We start from the raw sequence: 20,219 nt of genomic DNA, 5'->3' as shown, positions 1-20,219 counted from the left end.
TTGCTCCTTGTTTCAACTCCTCTAATTTCTAACACCATTTTTTTCTCATTCCAAAGATTAAGGTTGGAAAAATCTAACTCCAAATAAAAAGTAAGTTCTATTACCTTAGTTATAATAATTTCATAGTTATAATATTAAGTATGATTAAACCCAACTTAATGTTCATAGCTAATTGCTTTTCTTTCAAATTTTAAAGTCAAAACTTGAGATGCTTTTTTCTGAACATCATCATGCTTGTGAAGAAGTTGATTCATTGTTGCTTTCATAGTATAATAAAGGGTCACCATTCTCAACCCAACTACCTTCCCCTTCTTTGTCCTTGATAATTTTGCTCAAGTAAATTTTCATCTTGTTGAATATTTACTTTGGGTTAGTTAATGTTTATGTCATGTTTCATTTATCCTTTTATTGTTTTGGGGTATTATGATTTGTCACTTTTAATTTTTGATGTTATATCATATTTGGAAATATATCACTCGTGAATATTTTTTTTTTAATTTTTATTAATGAAGAATTCAAATTAAATTTCCATTAACTTTAACAAATTGATGTTTCTCTCTATTTCTTAATTTGGGGGTTGCAACAATTATTTGGCTTGTTTTAATGATGTAGGAGATGAATGGGCCTTAAAGATTCAAAATACTAACTTAAACTATACTAACAGTAATTTTGGCTTAGGAATTTGATAGTGTTAGTGAATGATTTTCCATGTTTTCTCTATCTTGAATTGTAATTTTAATTGAATGTTAATAGAAATATTAGACACTGTCACAACATCTTATCTCTCTTCTTCATGTTTTCATTTATTAATTATAATTTATAATTTTTCTTTTTTAATATATTCATCTATCTATTTATAGATCACTCTTCTCTTCCCAACTTGGAGAGAAAGAGAGAGAGAGAGAGAGAGAGAGAGAGAGAGAGAGAGAAATAGTGAAAGATAGCAAGGGATAGAGTGTTCTACTCCACCATCTAAGTATGTGATGAAAAGTGAGTACAATTAAACTCTTGTTACTATTTTTATTATTTTTGAAATGTCTATGACTATTCTATTCTGATTGATCTAATTCTACTGCTCCTAATTTATCATTCCTCAAGGTTGAATCACAAAGGCTAAATCACAATATATTTATTTTTTTAATTTCTCCTTAGATCTAGCATAAATTTATTAAAATTGCATAACTGCTCTATCATTTATTTCAGAAAACACTCAACTACTTCTTGAACTTTTAGGTTGAATATATATTTGGTTAATATTTAGTATTTTGATTGGGTTTCTTAATTATTTTCATTATGCAAGTTGTATTTTTCTTATTGATGATTATATTACATAGTGTACTTAGCTTATTAAAATTTAAATGAGTCTAAATCCCCTAAGCTATTATAAAATCATAATAGTAGTTGCTCTTTCATTGCCTATTAGTAGCCTCTACATAGAAGAGGTGCATGTTAAGGTTTGACTTCTTGCTATCCCTTGTTCTTGATTTGTTTTAAGCATTAAATATTAATCAAATTATTGCTAAAAGTTACTCTAGATGGCTTATTATTGATCGACCACAACTAATACCAGTAGGGAAATACAAAAGTTTGACTATTCTATATATGGGTTCATAAATTTGTGTTCTCCTCAACATGTTTGTATTTTTCTATCTTTTCTAAAATATTTGTTTATCATATTAATAAACAAGAGATCCAACTTTCAATATTTTTCAATAATATATCTTCATATTGTTCAGTGCAATGAGTTGCACTTATTAGACAAAGCGGTCTTCTATCAAGGATATAGGGAAAAAAAAAAAAAAACAAGGCTATCATTCTATATGAGAGCAAGGAGCAAAAGGTAATGATTGTGACAACTAGGAGTAAGGGCTTAAGTGCTAATAAGATAGAATTCTATTTGTACTATAACTTTATAATTTAATTATTTACTTTTATAATTACATAAGATTTTTATGCTATCTTAAATCAAGCAATGTCATATTTCATGGGTTTGTTGAAATAAAATATAAAAATAAGTTTATACTTCTTAGGATTTTTATCATACCTCATCTAAGTAAATTACAAACTCCTCTTATTATCAAAATAAACAAAAATCAAAGGAACTGGAAAAAAAAAATAAAAACTACTTAAATAAATAAAAATATAAGAAATTAAAAATAAAATTTTGATTATGACATGGTGATACCATGATGGTTTTCATCGTGTTTGGACCTTGGTTTTTTTTATTTTATTTTATTGTGCATTATAGGACTTATTCTTGCATTCAAGAATGCTTTAAGAGTTCACCATTAAATGTCCATACGGAGCAACCCTAACTCATATATACACTTTAATAAGCGTTTAATGCATATTTATTCACTTAGAGTCTATGAGCTTATTAAAGATTTAATTTAACTGTTAATTTATACTAAAAATACAATATGTAGTTGAATAAAAAATCAAACTTTTAAAAAAAATTTAAGTACATTTTTTTCCTTATTTTAGGGAAAGTATAATATGTTAGTTGAAATTGTAGTTCAGGTATTTTGTTGATGGAGTACGAATTTATTTATTTAGCTTCAACTCATTGGTCTCCTTAATGAAATATTTTGTATATCTAGTTTTACTTTGATGAATTCTTTATGAGGTCTTTTTTGAAGTAATGCTCTTAAGGTGCAACATAGGGATGACAATGGAGAGCTTCTTATCTACATTAGAATAATATGTTATATTTTATTTCGAAAACACTTCATAATTAATATAATTTTTTTTTCTTATAATGAATTAAAAGAAACACAATCCATGTATGTAAAGAGGTTAAGGGGATTCATGTAAGCAAGCTTGATAACCTAAATTAATTTTGTGAAAGTTATAATTTCATTTATGCTTATTATTTATTGTATGTATATATAATTTAGATGTTTTATAGGGCATGGAGTCCGCCAAGGAGAGAGAGAGAGAGAGAGAGAGAGAGAGAGAGAGAGTACAACAAATGAGGGTTAAATTGATGAGGATATTCATTATTGAAAGAGAGTTGGATGGCTAAGGTGGAGAGAGTTCCCAAAATTTGTGCTTTGTCTAATTGCCAATAAATTGTGGTAAAATAAAAGCGACCTTCCTGAATCTTACAACAGCCAATCCAACCCCATCCCGTAATGAGATTCCTAAGTTCTCATTTCTTTTCCTTTGTTTTATCTGTTCATGGGAGCTTAAAGTAAAACTTTATACAGATGAAATGGGACGAAGTGTGTTTTATGGAACAGGATGCTTGGTAATCAAGAAATCACATGCTCACAACGTAAGTGGAGCAGAGAGAGAAAAAGAAATTTTTTTAATTCCTTCTACCTTCTACCTTCTATGTGAACAATGGAATCAAAATGGCGTTTTTTCTTTTCTATCAAGCCTCGACATTTGAAAGTGGTTATATTTGTGCAGCTGTAAGAACTCCGTGTTGATATTGTGGACTTGAAAGAAATGTATAGAGAGCAGATAAACCTGCTTGTGAATCAGGTCTAATACTCTGCTCTAGCACCATTATTCCTTCATATTCATATTGTTCTTTTATGTCATATATTCATCTCAGTCAATGTTGTGTAACAGATTCAGAAAGCAAGTTCATCAACAGGCACCATCTGATAAGTCTACTCCTCACTCTGGCCTATTCCAGCAAGTCATGATATTTTGATGGTATAGTTTTCTAGTATATGCTGTAAATTGCTATCTCAAGAGTGTTTTCTACCATACATCATTCAGAGATCACGTTTTTGTCTCTTCAAAGAGATCGGCAGCGGCCTTATCAGAAACACATTTGTCAAACTTTATGTTAATATTGTACAGCATGAATCTCTTTAAGGTTTTGGCATTCTTAAGCTTGAAAGACTGAGTTTTCCCATTGGTTTAATAATTAAACAAGAGGATCTCATTCAGGACGAGTTATGACTGCATGGTATGTGACTTTCTTTCCATGCTGACATTTGATCTAGACTTTCAGTCTATGATCATTTCTCTAGAAACCCAATATTTGAGAACATCAAAACCTTTTGTTTTCTAGGATCATATACATGCAATCCAAAAATTATTATTACACACAATAACTTATGTTCCAAGATCCGTATCACGACAGTTTCTGCACATTTTATGACTCTCTTGTATAATTGGTTGATTCATATGCAATTTTTTATAAATCTTTGTGTGGAGTATAGTGAGATGATATAACATTGGCATCTCTTTAAGCTACCAGATGACCATCTTTATGCAATGATGGACCCTTTCTATGAGAAAACATGGAGTCACACGACATGGTACAGGATTGCGTACCACCGACAGTGTTTTAGTTTTGATTATGAAATGTGCAGAGTTTTAGGATATCTTACAATACAAATTTTCGTGTATTGAAACCAATAGATTTTTTGTGCTTTCGATTGCTGTTATCAATTGGAATTTAAATTCAGTTCATCGTGTGTTTGACTAAATGCCAACTCCAAAAGAAAAAGGGGGAAAAAACAAAGGAAACCGTTGTAATGTTTGTAACATCATGAACAGAACGTCCTCAAATGAGGCATTTCCAGACCCACCGTTCTGGGTTTTATTTAAAATAAAGAATTATGTTAAAGATAATTTATTTGAGGATGAATGGTATGGAAACTTTATCTGTTTAGTAAATATGAGTGCATCGGAATAAATATGTGCTTAACTTGATTTTTATTTTAAGTAATTTCAATTGTAAATTAAAGTAAGAAAATAAATTTAGAAATATTTTTGTAATGATAATTATGAAGTATTGATGTTGAATATTATTTTTCATATTTATTTTAGTTTTCAATTTTTTCTCGAAGAACCTCAAATTTTTTTTTTCTTATCATTTCATTTCCTTTCACTTTTCCTCTATTATTTTTTCCTAATATATTTCAAACATAGATACAAGGAATAATTCGTAAATGGAAATAAACAAATATACTCATATTGGTATCAAGTGATACTATATATAAACACAATCACGTGTTCAACTAAATCAGGCTGTCATCATTGTGCTGTCTTGACTTTGTAGGGACACACTTTGACCTTGTAAATATTTACGTAGTTCTACTAGTAGGGTTTTTTGATAAATTGTTTTCTATTCATATTGAACTCAGTCTTTTTAGAAGACGCATTCACTTTTTGTATTGAATTTGTCTTTTGAAAAGTTAGATTCACCTTTTATAATGAACTTTCATTTTCAACGGATGAATTCCACATGAAATCTAAGAGTATAGTATGTTAGTCCAAGGGTTTTCCTAATTTAGTTTTGATGATCATAAAACATAGTTAAGTGCATTAATAATTTTAAATCAAGCTAAGTTTCAAGTATATAACAAGAAAGAAAAAAAAAATAAAAAGACATGCTTGCTCAAGGAAATTCAAGAAATGCGAAACTTTGGTTGCGTGAAGGCCCTTTAAGATTAGGATAACCTTTGTAAGATGAATATCTTGGGTGAATCTAGGTTCTAAACATGTTTTTTTATGCATTCCTCTATACTTAGTTTTCATAAAGGTGAGACTAAATGTTCTTATCTCTCTTGAAACTAAGTTAAAATTCAAAACCTTTAGACAAAACCCTTTATAATTGAGGTACATAGTTTCACAAAGACAATGCTTAAGTATTAGAAAGCTTTTAGTAAGAAAAAGATCGATTTTGTGCCTAAAAGGTCCAACTGACCAAGGAAAGACTTGAACTAGCTCAATCAATTGGAAATTGGTCACCCTTTCTCAATTGAGGTTCGATCTAGGCTGTAAGAATTTTTCTCTTGCATAGAGCTTGCTTTCCTGACTTAGGATGACCTTATGAAATAATGAAGATGGCTTGAGAAAGGACAATATGGTTAATGGATTTAGATACATGGAAAACAATTGTTAAAACTAACGTGGATTAGCTTAAGAGTACTATATTTAAGGTTGTGGCCAAAGGATGGGTGACCATCATTTTATGCACCCTCCTCATTGTACACCCTACATTTTGAGTTGCCCCTTGTTAGTGAATTAGGCCTTTTTGCCTTTTCGCATCACTTATCTTTCATCACCTTAATTCACTTATTTTTGTACCTTAAGGATTGATGGGCTTCTTTATATGTACTAATATATCGATAAAACCTCCTTGGTTGTGGACTCCATGGTTTGTTCATATTTTAGTATTTCCTTATCATGGTTGGGAGAGACATTTTTATTTTAGATTGATATGCTTCGCCTATTTTGTCATACTAGTAGTACCATTTTATGTTAAGTTTCCATGCTTTATTTTCTTGATTTAGTGATGTGATATAAAAGAAAAACAAAAGAAAGAAAGGAAAAGAAAAAAAAAAAAGATGCAAAGAGAAAATAAAATAAAATCATGAAATGTATTAGAGAGTGTTTGTGTATTCTATGACCTTAGAGTTTGCTTATCTTTTACACATTATGTATACGTAAGAGGCATAAGGTCACTTATTGGGGTTTTAAGCCTAGTTTATGTTATTTTCTTTTCTCCTTATCCTTAGTTAACACTTTATCCTAAGTCTTAAGACCATTGTGAAGCCATGCATCATACATCGTGCTTCATAGCCTCCATGTTGATGATTATTGAGATTGGTTAATTGAGTTTATAGATTGTAAATTTGTCCCCATGGAGCACAACAATTGATTGGGAGTTATTGGAGCACATTAGGACATAATCATTTTGTCATGGTTAAATCCTCATACCAAGGCATAGCCATTTTGTTAGAACAAATCCTTACATCGGGCATAACCATTGGGTTGATTTGATATTACTATCCCCAATACCAGGGCATAAAACCAAATTTCCTTGTTTCCTAAACAAATAGTGCTCACAAAGATCTAAATCCTCCCATTTTTTGTCCATTAAGCAAACCCTGTTTTCTCAAAATTGTCAACCCCTCTTTTTCATATGCCTAAGTCGCATATACCATTATGTAGTAGTCATTAAAATTAATTTAGAGGTTAAAATTGCCACTGTACTTGTAATCGTGCTATCCTACAATGTATAGAGACCATTAATTTTTTTGTCATTTCATCACAACAAGTGCACCCTTTGAGATTCTAGTAACTCCACTTTTGGATTTATATGTGTATCTATTAGAGTCAAGCATCCCTAGAGAAATCAAAATTTTATTTGACTTTGGAAAATGCCTTGCTTGAATTAATGTCCTTACAAAGCCACCATGCATCTAAATATAAATTGTGTCTATCCCAACAGCCTTATAGGCTATGTAGTTTCCCATAAAAATCTTTTCACCACCAATACATTTGTAGGCACCAAACTGATCACTATTGCGAGGCATATGATGGGAGCAACTTGAGTTAAGGATCCACTCTTCACTTGAGTCAGAAACCATAACTAAAATGTCATATGCAATATCCAAATTTTCTTCTACAATTATTGTTGCATAGCCAAAATTACAAGCTTTCTCTTTTCCTTTTCTTTTATGTTTTGGACAATTTCTCATATAGTGCTCTTTCTTGTTGTTATTGAAACACTCGTTATTTCTTGAACTTCGATTTAGATTTAAATAAAAAATTTTGGCCAATATTTTTCTTCTCTATTCTCCTTTAGCCACCAAACCTTCATCTAAGCCTTTTTCTCCACTCTCAAAGGCCCTTTTCTTTAACTTCTCTAAGTTCTGGGCTGCCTTAACATGCTCTATGGAGATAGCATTTTCACCATACATCATGATATCCACAAAGTACTCATAAGAATTTGGAAGAGAACAATTTAAATTATGGCTTAGTTTTCATCATCAATTCTAATATTAGTATTCCTCAAATCTATAATTAAAATTCATAAATGTCGTCTTTGATGGATGTACCTTCTTTCATATGGAGAGTGAACAATTGTTTCTTCAAATATAAGTGAATAATAAGAAACTAGTCATATATAGACTTTCTAACTTCTACTATAACTTGACAATTGTATCATCTTCTATAACATTCTAAGTACCTCATTACCAAAAGATAATAGAATAATATTGTTCATTTTCTCCATAAGTTCATTATTCTGTTCATAAGATTTTGTTATTAATAAAACCTCTCTACCTTTTAGCACTTTGGACAATCCTTGTTGAACTAACAAGACACGTATTGATTACTACTCAAAAAGTGCTATTTGATAGCTTGTAATTAACTCTTTTAAACACTTTTGAGTAGTAGTTATTGCCTTTTAACCCAATTAACATGTTAAGGACCCTTGCAATCATTTCTAATCAAATTGTGTAAGTTTTGGTGTTTTTGTTAGTAATTTGATCACCAAAACAATCCAAGAATGAGGGAGAATTGTATATAGTTCATGGCAAAGCAATGAAGAGCTCAAATTCATGAAGAACCAAGCTTTGGAGCTCCATAGCCCTTTGCCAAAGTCGTTCAAAGTATGCAAGGAGAGAAGCAAGGAGAGAGGAAAAACAGAGTGAAGAAAACAGAGGACAAGCAGCTGCAGTCTTCATGCGCACTTTTGGAGCACTTCCCGAAGTCCATTTTCTACATTCTATATACCATTTCAAAGCTCAGGAAGTCAAGAATCCAATGCTTCAAACGGTGAACGATTCGGAGTTGAAACGAAGGAGTTACAGCCATTGCAAGCAGATCACTCCAAAGTGTTGCGAAATCAGCCTTTTGTTGCGAGAATTTCGCAGCCTTTTTGTACAGTGCTATGGAATTCCTCCTGAAGCTACCCGATACATGCCGCAAGCTGGAACGCTGAGAACCTCAAGGTGGAAGCCAATTTCGCAGCCCTGCGAGTTTAACTTGTTGTTGCGAAAATATTTCGCAGCCCTCTTGAGTGTCTGCGAAAATATTTCGCAGCCCTCTTGAGTGTCTGCGAAATCTCGCAGACACCATTTTCACCTGCGAAATGTCCTTAGTGCTTCCTGATATTTGTGCACCGACTCTTTTGGATATTTTTCTTCAGATATTTTTGTATAAATTTCCATTCTTCTCCTTGTAAGCCACCAACCACAAGATTTCTTAGCTAGGAAGGTTGGAAAAACTCCTCTATATATATTCCCTTGCATCCACTGTAAAAGAGAGAGGAGGACCATATATGTAATCCGTAATATTGATCATATATAGAATATACAGAGCCTTGCTCTGTTTTTCCTTCTCTTTCATTTTTCATTTCATTTTCATTTTCTAGCCAACCAAACTCTGAGGATTTTTCCTCAGAGGATGAGAGGCTAAGCCTTTTGTCTCTTGGAGTGAGGAAAGCCGGGTAAGTTTCCACATGCATAATTTGAAAGTTTTGTTGTTTTAGTTTTTAATGAAGAGAAAGTGTAACCCGTTAATGGTTTTTATCTTTTTAGTTAACTTAAAATGCCTTTAAATCACCTGGGCCAACACTTGGTAAGGCAAGTGATCTCCGTCCATGGAGATGCACTAGTTTACCCCTTGCGAGCCTTTGGGAGGTGACTTGAAGGTAGGATTTTCTAGAATAGCCAACACTTGGTAAGCTTTTGGACTCCAAGGAGACATCCATTAGTTATCTCTTGCGAGCTTTTGACGGGAAGTCCAAGGTTAAAGATCATCTTGAATGGCAAGTGCTAGGTGAGAGGTATGAGCCATTGCAAGGTGCATCAGTGAGAGGGATTTAGTGTTTGAACCCATTAATGGGAAGCATCTGTACAACACCGGTTGGAGAAGGAACTATATGTTAATTCTCTAATGCGAGGAAAATAAACAAGTGACCGGAACTCTCCATTTTGTATGAGGAACGAGCCTAGTGATCTGAACTCCAAGAAACACTTTTCTTTATAAGTAAAATCAGTTACTACTTTTGGTTAGTTTAAAACCAAATTCTTTTCTTTCAAACATCTTTATGTTTTCTTTTAAAGCTAACCTTGAAATGAAAAGGCACCAATTCATCTTTGAATTAATATCAATTGTGAAGTGAAAACCCATCCCAGTGAACGATCCTAGAGCCACTATGCTATAGTAGCTTTGTCTTTGCTACTCTAGTAAATGGTGTAATAGGTTATAAATTTTGTTGATTACTCCCTCAATCAAGGAGCACCAGCTGGACACAAATCAGCTGAGACACCAATTGGGCACGAATCAAATGGCGCCGTTGCCGGGGATCGAACCCCGAATCAAATGGTGCCATTGCCACTGCCACTGCTAGGGACGAATCACGTATCTTAATGCGGCATAAACTAAAATCATTTTTTCTATCAAACTTCTCAACCTTAAATCGTGTTGTGAGTCTAGGTCTAAGAACATAAGCTCTAATACCACTTTATTATGACAACCAAGGATTTAATGCAAATATGTACGTTAATGGAGGAATACAAAGATAAACAATTTATACACAAATGTATGTGAGATTTTAACATGCATGGTTTGACTAGCCATGTCTACATCCACAAATGAGAGATATCATTATATTATACTATAGAGAATATTACAAAGAATATAAACTAAATATATAATTATTAAGCCTTGAAACATCCTATGTTTCACTTTTTGTGTCTACACCTTGAACTATGAGTCTCTTCTCTGTCGGGTATCTTCCATTCTTCTTCACATTTCTATCATATAATCTTCATAAACCCATTTTCATCTCATGACTCCCCACCCCCCTATGATCTAAAATATTTATAGTGATACTCACCTCAAGAAAGGTGGATTGAAAAAGAAAGTTTCGAGATACTTACCCTTCTGGGCCATGGATTTTCCAACCAGCATCGCAATGGCTGACCCCAGGGAATGCCCTGCTAACCAAATATTTGCAGACCCAGCTTCTTGAACAACCTTTTTGACAGCTTCCAGCACGTGTTTAAAGCGGGACTTGTCCATGTGAAGTTCATCAGTTAAGACCTTGATATTCAACTTCAGGTCCTGCCTCACGGTGCTCCTCGGTTTGGGGATTGTGCCACGAAAGGCAATAATGTACTTTGGGGCACGTTCTGGCAAATGGTTAGGGTATATGCTCTTCATTTCATAAACGACACTGTAGATGGATGAATCTTCATCATCTTTGAGCTTACGTTTTAACTCAAAATGAAAGAAGTGTTGAACCCACTTTATAAAAGAGACACACAGAGGAGGAAAGAAAATAATTTTATTAATATGGTGATGATTTAAACTTCACCTGATACAAGCCTTTTATAGGCAAAACCATCAACAGAAATAGAAATACTAAAAAATAGGAATAGAAAGATAACCAGTTACTCTAAACGTGTTGCAACAACCTCCCTAAGACTCGGACAATTCCTAATATATTGAAAAACTAAACAGAGGCATATTTTTGACACAAAAACAAACTTGACTTGTTCAATACATCCTCTCAGTCACATGCTGATGTTGATAACTTTAACACTCTCCCTCAACATCAGCTTCCAAAATCTTTACCATACCGAGCTGATGACAAAAGCTTTCAAACTTGCTGCCACTCAAACCTTTTGTGAATAAGTCTGCAACTTGGTCTTTTGACTTAATCTGCTTCAGCTCAACCTCTTCTTCCAGGATCTTTTCCCTAATAAAATGATAATGCACTTCCACATGTTTTGTTCTTGCATGAAAGACTGGATTCTCTGCCAAACGAACTGTCGACTGGTTGTCACAGTACAATGGAACTGCATAGTCCACTAGTTGATGTAGATCATTCATCAGCCGTATAAGCCACGTACTTTCTTGAGCTGCCATTGCTGCTGCTCGGTACTCTGCCTCCGTTGTTGACAGAGATACTGTCGGTTGTCTCTTGCTACACCAAGAAATTGCTCCTGATCCAAGCATAAACACATATCCGGTAGTTGATCTGCGGGTGTCGTGATCTCCTGCATAATCAGCATCACAGTAGCCAACTAGCTTGCAATCTTCACCTTTCTTATACAACAGACCATAATCAATTGTACCCTTCACATGTCTCAAAATTCGTCGAACTGCTTCCAAATGAGGCTTCTTTGGATTTTGCATGTATCGACTCATCACACCAACTGCATAAGAGATATCGGGTCTAGTTAAAGTTAAGTAAAGCAAACTACCCACCAATTGTCGATACATTGTTGCATCTTTCAAGTCTTTGCCTTCGTGTTCACACATCTTGGCATTTGGTTCCATTGGTGTTGAGATCGGCTTACATTCGAGCATCCCGAACTTTTTCAACAAATCTTTGGCATATTTTTGTTGACAGAGAAATATCCCTTCGTTTGTACGATCCACCTCTAGCCCAAGAAAGTGCTTAAGTTGTCCAAGTTCTTTCATCTCGAAACGAACTGACAAGTTCTCCTTTGTTCGGAAAATTTCTTCAACATCATCTCCAGTGATGATTAGATCATCTACGTATACAAGTACGATAGCTAACTTTCCTCCATTAACTTTGACAAACAAGCTAGAATCTGCAGGTGTTACTGAATACCCACTTTGAGTTAGAAATTCAACAATCTTACCATACCATGCTCTGGGTGCTTGTTTCAATCCGTAGAGTGCCTTCCGCAGCTTACATACATATTCAGGATGACCTTGACTCTGAAAGCCCATCGGTTGATTCATATAGATCTCTCGATCCAAATCTCCATGCAAGAATGCATTCTTCACATCCATCTGCCACAAGTCCCAATCTTTGTTAGCTGCAAGTGCAAGTAAGACTCGTACAGTTGTAAGTTTTGCAACTGGACTAAACGTTCATCATAGTCTAGTCCATATTGTTGAGAGAATCCTCGAGCTACCAAATGAGCCTTGTGCCTTTCTATTGATCCATCTGTGCGACGTTTTATCTTATAAACCCATTTGCAGGAAAAAGGCTCTACATCTCTTGGCTTTGGCACGAGCTCCCAAGTCTGATTTCGTTTTAATGCTGCAATTTCCTCTTGCATAGCTTTACTCCAGTCTGAATTCTGAAATGCTTCTGCAAATGTCTTTGGTTCTTTTGCATTTGCATCTTCTACTATGGCAACATTGGCATATTTGGGATTTGGCTTCTTGGTTCTTATTGATCTTCTAAGTGGAATTGGTGCTTCTGTTTCACTAGGCTCACCTTCTTCGCTTGGTTGTCCATGCACACCAGTTTGCCAAGGACTTTGAGTTTCGTCATCTCCGATATCACCATCGGCTGCATTTTCAGCTTCACCTAAGCTAAGTTGGATTCGAGCAGATTGCAACTCATCCTTAAAAACATCTGAATCTGGTAATATTTCCTTTTCTGAGGACCACCATGAAGATGATTCATCAAACACCACATTCCGGGATGTGTAACACTTTCCAGTTGTAGGATCGCAACATCTCCATCATTTTCGTTGACTATCGTATCCTACTAAGACACACCTAACAGCCTTCTTGTCCATCTTGCTGCGTAGATGATTAGGTACAAAGACATAGCAAACACATCCGAAAACTCGGAAATAACTAACTGTAGGCTTTATGTTCCACAATTTTTCAAAGGGTGATGAAAAATTTAACCTTTGTTGAGGAAGCCTATTGATTACGAAAGCTGCAGTCTTCATTGCTTCTGCCCAAAACCGTCCTGGAACATTCTTTGCATGAAGCATACTTCTACAGATTTCTGCTAGGTGCCTGTTCTTTCTTTCTGCTACACCGTTTTGCTGCGGAGTGTTGGCACATGTGAACTGATGGCGTACTCGACATTCTCGGAGGAAGTAAAAAAACTCATCTGAGGTATACTCTCCTCCATTGTCAGTACGCAAACAACGGATTCTTTTATCAACCTCTGCTTCCTTCATTTCCTTGAATTCTTTAAACTTTGAGAAAGTTTCAGATTTTTCTTTCATAAAGTACACCCACACGTACCTGGAAAAATCATCAATAAAGGTCACCATGTATTTCATCCCACTAAGAGAGGCTTGCTTAACAGGTCCAAACACATCAGAGTGAATTAGCTCTAATGGCCCCTTTGCTTTCCATTTTGACTCTTCATACGGCAACTGATGCGCTTTGCCGTACTGACATCTTGCGCAGATTGTATCTTTTCTCACTTCAAGTTGTGGAAGTCCCTTCAGCATTGATTTTTTCATCATCACAGTTAGTTTGGAATAACTAACGTGACTTAATCGCATATGCCATAAATCAGCTGTCTCGTTCTTTCTGGTCTTGTCTACATATGCAGTTTCTGCAGACATCACATAGACTGACTCTAGTCTCCGTCCCTTTATCACCGGCTCTTCCATAACCTCAAGGTCATGATAAACTTTCACATCTTGAGGGCCAAATAGAACAGAATGGCCTGAAGACGTTAATTGTGCTACCGAGAGAAGATTTTTCTTCATACCTGGGACGTGATAGACATTTTGAAGCGACACATCATTAGTATTATATTGGAAAGAGACTATCGTATTACCAATGTGAGCTATTGGTAGTTTTGAATTGTTCGCTGTGACTACCATATGTCTTCCCTTGTACTCTGATAAATCCTGCAACTTTTCTTTATCACCCGTCATATGATTTGAGCAGCCTGAGTCAATGATCCAATCCTTCTCATAATCAATTTGTTCAGACGTTGTTGCTATAAAAGCTGATTCTCCTATTGCAGCAAAAAATGCCTGAGCGTCCCACTCATCTTCGCTTTTGGAAGTAGTAGCATTACTTTCCACAAGCCCTTTTTTCGACCAACAATCTTTTGCCATGTGACCCTTCTTTCAGCAATTGTAGCACTTCCCTTCAAATTTTTTTCTGGTGCCAGGATTCTTCGAATCTCCCTCAACACGAGCGCTCCTTTCACCTTGACTACACTTTGCCTTGTCCTCATTCTTTTTAGTTCTTCTGACGGTGTGCTGCTGGGAATTCCACCCGCCTTTGTGGGCATAAAGCGCTTCCTCTTCACCCTTGAGTGAAACTCCTCCCATTTGTTTAGCCAAGGCTTCTTGACCAGCTAGCAAATTCTCAAACTCAACAAGTGATGGTTGATTTTGCCATCCTTGTATAGCAGCAACAAAACCTCTAAATTCTGGTCTCAAACCATGGATGATTATTCTCTTCATCCTGGTTTCACCGATTGGGGCTTCTAGATCCAACTCAGAAATTTCCCGGCATAACGTCTTCACCTTGTGAAAGTATTGAGCGATTGTCAAGTCACGCTGTGCTACCGAAAACAACTCGCTCTCTAGAAGTTGGAGCCTTGTGTCATTCTTCTTTGAGAACAGCTTGGTGAACGTATTCCAAGCCTCGTAAGGGGTTTTGGCATCTCGAATATGCTCTAGCACATCTTCTTCGATCGTTGTCTTCAAAGCAAACATCGCTTTGCCCGCTTTTATCTTCCATTTTCGCAGTATACCATTCGCATCCTCAACCTTTGGTTGAGTAATTTCGCTTCCGTTCACAACCTCCCACAAGTCTTGGCCTTGCATGTACGACATCATGCATGTTGACCAAGTATTGTAATTTTGGTTGTTGAGCTTTTTTATTCCGCCAATGACTTGAAGATCACCCATTTCACTCTCTCTTTTCCTCACGTGTTTGACTCTCAAACACTCTCTGAAATGCCTCTTCAACCTGGCTCTGATACCAAATGTTGAACCCACTTTATAAAAGAGACACACAGAGGAGGAAAGAAAATAATTTTATTAATATGGTGATGATTTAAACTTCACCTGATACAAGCCTTTTATAGGCAAAACCATCAACAGAAATAGAAATACTAAAAAATAGGAATAGAAAGATAACCAGTTACTCTAAACGTGCTGCAACAACCTCCCTAAGACTCGGACAATTCCTAATATATTGAAAAACTAAACAGAGGCATATTTTTGACACAAAAACAAACTTGACTTGTTCAATACATCCTCTCAGTCACATGCTGATGTTGATAACTTTAACAAGAAGTGCCACCAATGGGAAGACTGAACTCGGGGATGTTGGGATTCCTGGCGGTCATATTCTAAATTGTATGCTCCTTGAACCACGCTCGCAGCAACTGCCAAGCGGTGATGATTTTTTGTCCTGCAATGAGAAACAGTAAATGAATCCTCATATCTAATCTACCCTTTGATAAATACAGCAGTTAATTTATCTAGAAAATCTTGTCAATTAATGCTGATCCTCAAGGCAACCTAAAATACCTTCAAGATGCATGCCGAGGCAGAATTCACCATTTTCTTATAGGAGTTTTAGGATGTCACATTTAAAAACTAGTTATATAACTCTACTTTAGCTTGGTTTCTGTGTGTAATCAAGAACAAAACCCGAGCCACACAGATTCAGTTATCCAATTTTCTTTAAGTGCATGTTTAGGTATGAAATATTGGAAAAAAATCTTTACTTACAGGCTCACCCACAAACTTCTGCAGATATCATAACACCAAAAAAGAAGAGGATCAAAACCTGGCTTTATCAAATGCTTTTAATCCAAAGGAGACCTTTCAAAGCCTTCAAATGAGAGTTCTTTATTGAGTTTTAGCTTCTTTGTCCAATCCCTTCTTTCCTAGTCTTTTCTCCCTATTTTCCATGATCCTCACAAAGCCTAAGAGCATTCTTATAGGATAAATGTTTCTGTTTTTGTGTTGCTCAAGAGAGAAAAAATAAAAATAAAAATCTGTTCTTTGATATTTTGTAGATCATGGAGATGAACATGCATTTGTAACAATCTCTTGCATTATTGAACCATGCCATGGTCTTCCTTTATTTTATGAGGTTTACTACTTAAAACGATAGGTATGGCTCTTAATTTCTTCATCCGTGAAGACTTGTATGAATTTGCTTACTATTTTCTTGTTTATTCTTTTCTTTTCATCCCAATAAGAAAAGGTTTTTTTTTTCTTTTTTTTAATTTTTTTTATTTTAAGGTGTATTTGATACACAAGAATAAGAATGAAAATTTAGGTGAATTACAATAGCATATGAAACAAAGTAATCAAAATTCTTATAAAAATTGTAAATTAGTTCCCATTAAAATGATTTTTTTTTATTCCTATTCTAATTTCAGATTAGTATTCCAAACACATTAATAAATGGGAAAGTAAATGAGTTTTCCAATCTCATTCTTTATCATAATATTTCAAACATATTCTAGATGAAACATAATTGATGAACAAGTCTCTTTATCTAAATAATTGTAGCAAATTTCTTAGAAAATTAATGCCATAGACATAAGCGGGTCTTGCACATTGTTCCCTTGGTTGAATTATATCTAGTGTATACCATTGTCCAAGAGCAAACCCAATTACACACCCAGAAGTCAAGTAGAATAGAAGTTTAAATGAAATTACAAAAAAAAACAAAACTGATCTTTATCCTTTGAGAGAGCATAATCTTATAGAGAGAGTTAGGTAAAAAATGGGAGGGAAATGACATTTTTGACAAAACAAAGAACATTTTTTTAAAGAATGATTAAGAGAGGTCATTTTTCCAATTTCAAAAGTATTTAGGTCTTTTGATGAACTAGTCCCACTATTTAAATACTTGTAGAAAATTGCTTAGAAATCAATGCTAAAAGAGCTGTTGGAAATTTTTAGTCAGAATACATATGAAAGCAAAAACTATTTTAAATTAGAGTAGTTCAAACCTCCAAATCTTCTCATGGTGTTGAAGGAGCAAGGAACCCATTCAACAATGCCTTAACTGCCTATAGATTCATTAATAGTTCAAACCTCCAAATCCTCTCATGTTGCCTTCCTGAATCACCAGTATTCACTGAAACAAAAAGTTTCATTGAACCTTTTTAACTTTAAAAAAACAACCTGCAAAGAAGAATTATTAAATCTTGCTCTAACTATTTTGCAGAATATGGTGTTACTGGTAATGTTTCTGCAGAGGGAGATGTGTACAGTTATGGAATTCTATTGCTGGAGATGTTTACAGGAAGAAGGCCAACGGATGACATCTTCTAAGATGGCCTTACTCTTCATGATTTTGTGAAGTCATCTTTACCTGAGCGAGTAAGGGAAGTCATGGATCCGCATTTGGTTTTAGGAGATGAAAAAGAGACCGCAAAATGGAGGAGTACATGGTCTCAGTATTGAGAATTGGCGTCACATGTTCCATTGAATCTCCAGGGGACCGAATGGAGATGGGAGATGGAGTCAACAAACTGCACTCAATCAAGAACCTCCTCTTGAAGGAGGCAATCCAAGAAGGAAGGGAGAGGGCTGATAGCAAAGGGGAAGGCATGCCTTACATCTAGCAATGCTCATACTGTAAATAAACCAAAGGCAGCCAGAGCAAAATATGTGTTTTTCTTTTTCCCAATTTTTAGTCAGATTTATAGTAATAGAAGTTCGGCTTTAAAATTCATGATATTTTCTTAATGAGATAATATTTCATGATGAATTTTCCATGGTGGGAGTGTCTTGTGATGATTTTGTGATAATGAACCTTTTCCTATATAAAATATGTCCATCAAATCACAAAAGAATATTGAAAAACTATTTTCACTTCTTTTTTTGGATTATTTAAGCTAATATCTTTAATAAGTTTATCCACATCACTCTAATAACTTCGCTTTCTTGTAGTGCTTCCCTTAATTGTAACAAGAAATTTTCTTTCCAAAATGCTATGGAACAATCCTGAGGCCATAACTTGCAAGTAGTACTAATTTTGTGGGGAGAGTCTTATGATGGCAATGATATAGATGTGATGCTAGGAAGAGTTTTTACTTGAATGAGCCTAAGGTAGAAAATTGTACAAGGTATAGGCCACATGTATCATTAGAGGACACACTTATACGAGAATTGTTATAAGGTTGTAACTATGAGATTGAGTTATTGCATATTAACTTTCATGATTATCAAAATATCAACGTATAACCATTAATAGCATTAATCTGTTTAGAACCAAGTCCTATATCCATATTTAAATGTGATAGTTGAAGTTTGACTTAAAGACTTAGTTGAAGATATAGTTTTCTGTATATAGATCGTCAAATGAAGACTATGAGCACCGAGTGTAAATTCAAGTTTGTAAAACAGATACACTTATATTACCCAGTATGAAGTTGCCTTTTTGTAATAGAGATACACTTATATTAAATTGTATGAAGTTGTCTTTTTATTTATTTATTTTATAATTATTTATTATCTTTATTGGTATTTATAAAGTTATAAACTTTGTGTGTGTATATACACATTTGATAATCAAAAAGTTGTTTTCTAATTTATATTCTTAAAAATAGAAAATAGAGTGTCGATAATACTTTTAGTTGTTTTCATTCATTTTTTTAAGAATGTTTTAAAAAATAATTATACAAATATATAGAATGATTAAAAAATAAAGTAGTATATATAAAAATTATTTTAAAATATGTTTTAAAATATTAAAAACATATTAAATACATTTTAGGTTTCTAAATAGATTTTTATTCTCCAAAATATTAAAGAAATTTTTTTAAATTCTATTATCAAAAATGATTTTTAAAAACATTTATCAAAAGGAGTCTTATTTTCTCTTTTGAATTTTTATCAAGTTAAAGCATTGCCAATTCAGTATTATACTGATATTTTTATTAAGACTATGTATAAAACATATAGTAAAAAAATTTAAGATACAAAATGATAAAGTGGATGGCATCAAGGTCCACGGTCCACACGTTTACCTTTCAATGGTAGTAAGTTTATGGTATGGTCCCCAAATTCTCTACTCATACATAACTTCTGGCAAACCCCCTTTTTACAAACTCAATGGTAGTAAGTCATGCTCAGTGGCATCTTTAATTGCCCCTCTCTCCATGTGGTTATGTTTCAGAAAACTCTCTTTATGTGTTTATATTTCAAAAAAATCTCTGCACATACACCCCACTTCGATTCAAATCTTATCTCATTCATCTTTGTTCCACATTTCTCAGTTAGGAATGATAACAGGTGGTGGGTTCGGGATGGGTCAAGGGTCACCCCACTTCAATTCAAACCTTATCTCATTCATCTTTGTGGCATATTTCTCACGGAAAGATGATAAGTGGTGGGTTCGGGAAGGGTCAAGGGCCAATCCTTTTAATCCTTTATTATTTAAATTTATTTTTATTAGTATAGGAGAATTTCTCGTACACGTCTCATTCTGTACCATTTATTAATATTTAATTTTTTTAAATTACTAATTTTGGTTCACATAGGCACGTCAACGCTAGCCAATAGTGTATTTCCTTTTATATTTATATTGATTTTAATTATTTGATAAAAATTATAAGAAAATAATTTTTATGTATTTTATGGTTATACTTAATATATGTTATTTTATGACAATTATGTTTATCTATTTTTATATTACAATTATAGTCCAAATTAAAATTAGGGCAAAAATATTTTTAAAATTTTGTATGATTTTATCTTTGAAAAAAATGGTGGGATTTT

General features: G+C 34.1%; 2 protein-coding genes and 1 long non-coding RNA gene across 3 annotated transcripts in view; 2 read left to right on the top strand and 1 right to left on the bottom strand.

The window, feature by feature from the left end:
• The window catches only part of LOC100250341 (golgin candidate 5), a 100,319-nt gene that overhangs the window by 56,762 nt on the left and 23,338 nt on the right, over positions 1-20,219 (top strand). The gene's annotated exons all lie outside the window — the stretch shown is intronic.
• LOC132252730 (uncharacterized) lies at positions 3,347-3,908 on the top strand. The gene is made up of 2 exons (XR_009464510.1): positions 3,347-3,489; positions 3,580-3,908. It is a non-coding gene; the product is annotated as an uncharacterized LOC132252730 (long non-coding RNA).
• Positions 10,600-16,034, bottom strand: LOC104882260 (uncharacterized). The gene is made up of 8 exons (XM_010664708.2): positions 16,002-16,034; positions 15,737-15,920; positions 14,666-15,463; positions 13,416-14,560; positions 13,255-13,339; positions 12,660-13,132; positions 11,344-12,534; positions 10,600-11,013 (listed from the first exon to the last, which is right to left on the bottom strand). The coding sequence occupies exons 1-8, from the start codon at positions 16,032-16,034 to the stop codon at positions 10,600-10,602; spliced, it is 4,323 nt and encodes a 1,440-aa protein (XP_010663010.2).

Source organism: Vitis vinifera, chromosome 16 (assembly GCF_030704535.1).
Source record: "Vitis vinifera cultivar Pinot Noir 40024 chromosome 16, ASM3070453v1".
In the NCBI taxonomy this organism is placed as follows: Eukaryota; Viridiplantae; Streptophyta; class Magnoliopsida; order Vitales; family Vitaceae; genus Vitis; species Vitis vinifera.
Note: the sequence above shows the minus strand (reverse complement) of the source record. Positions and strands in the feature narration are given on the sequence as shown.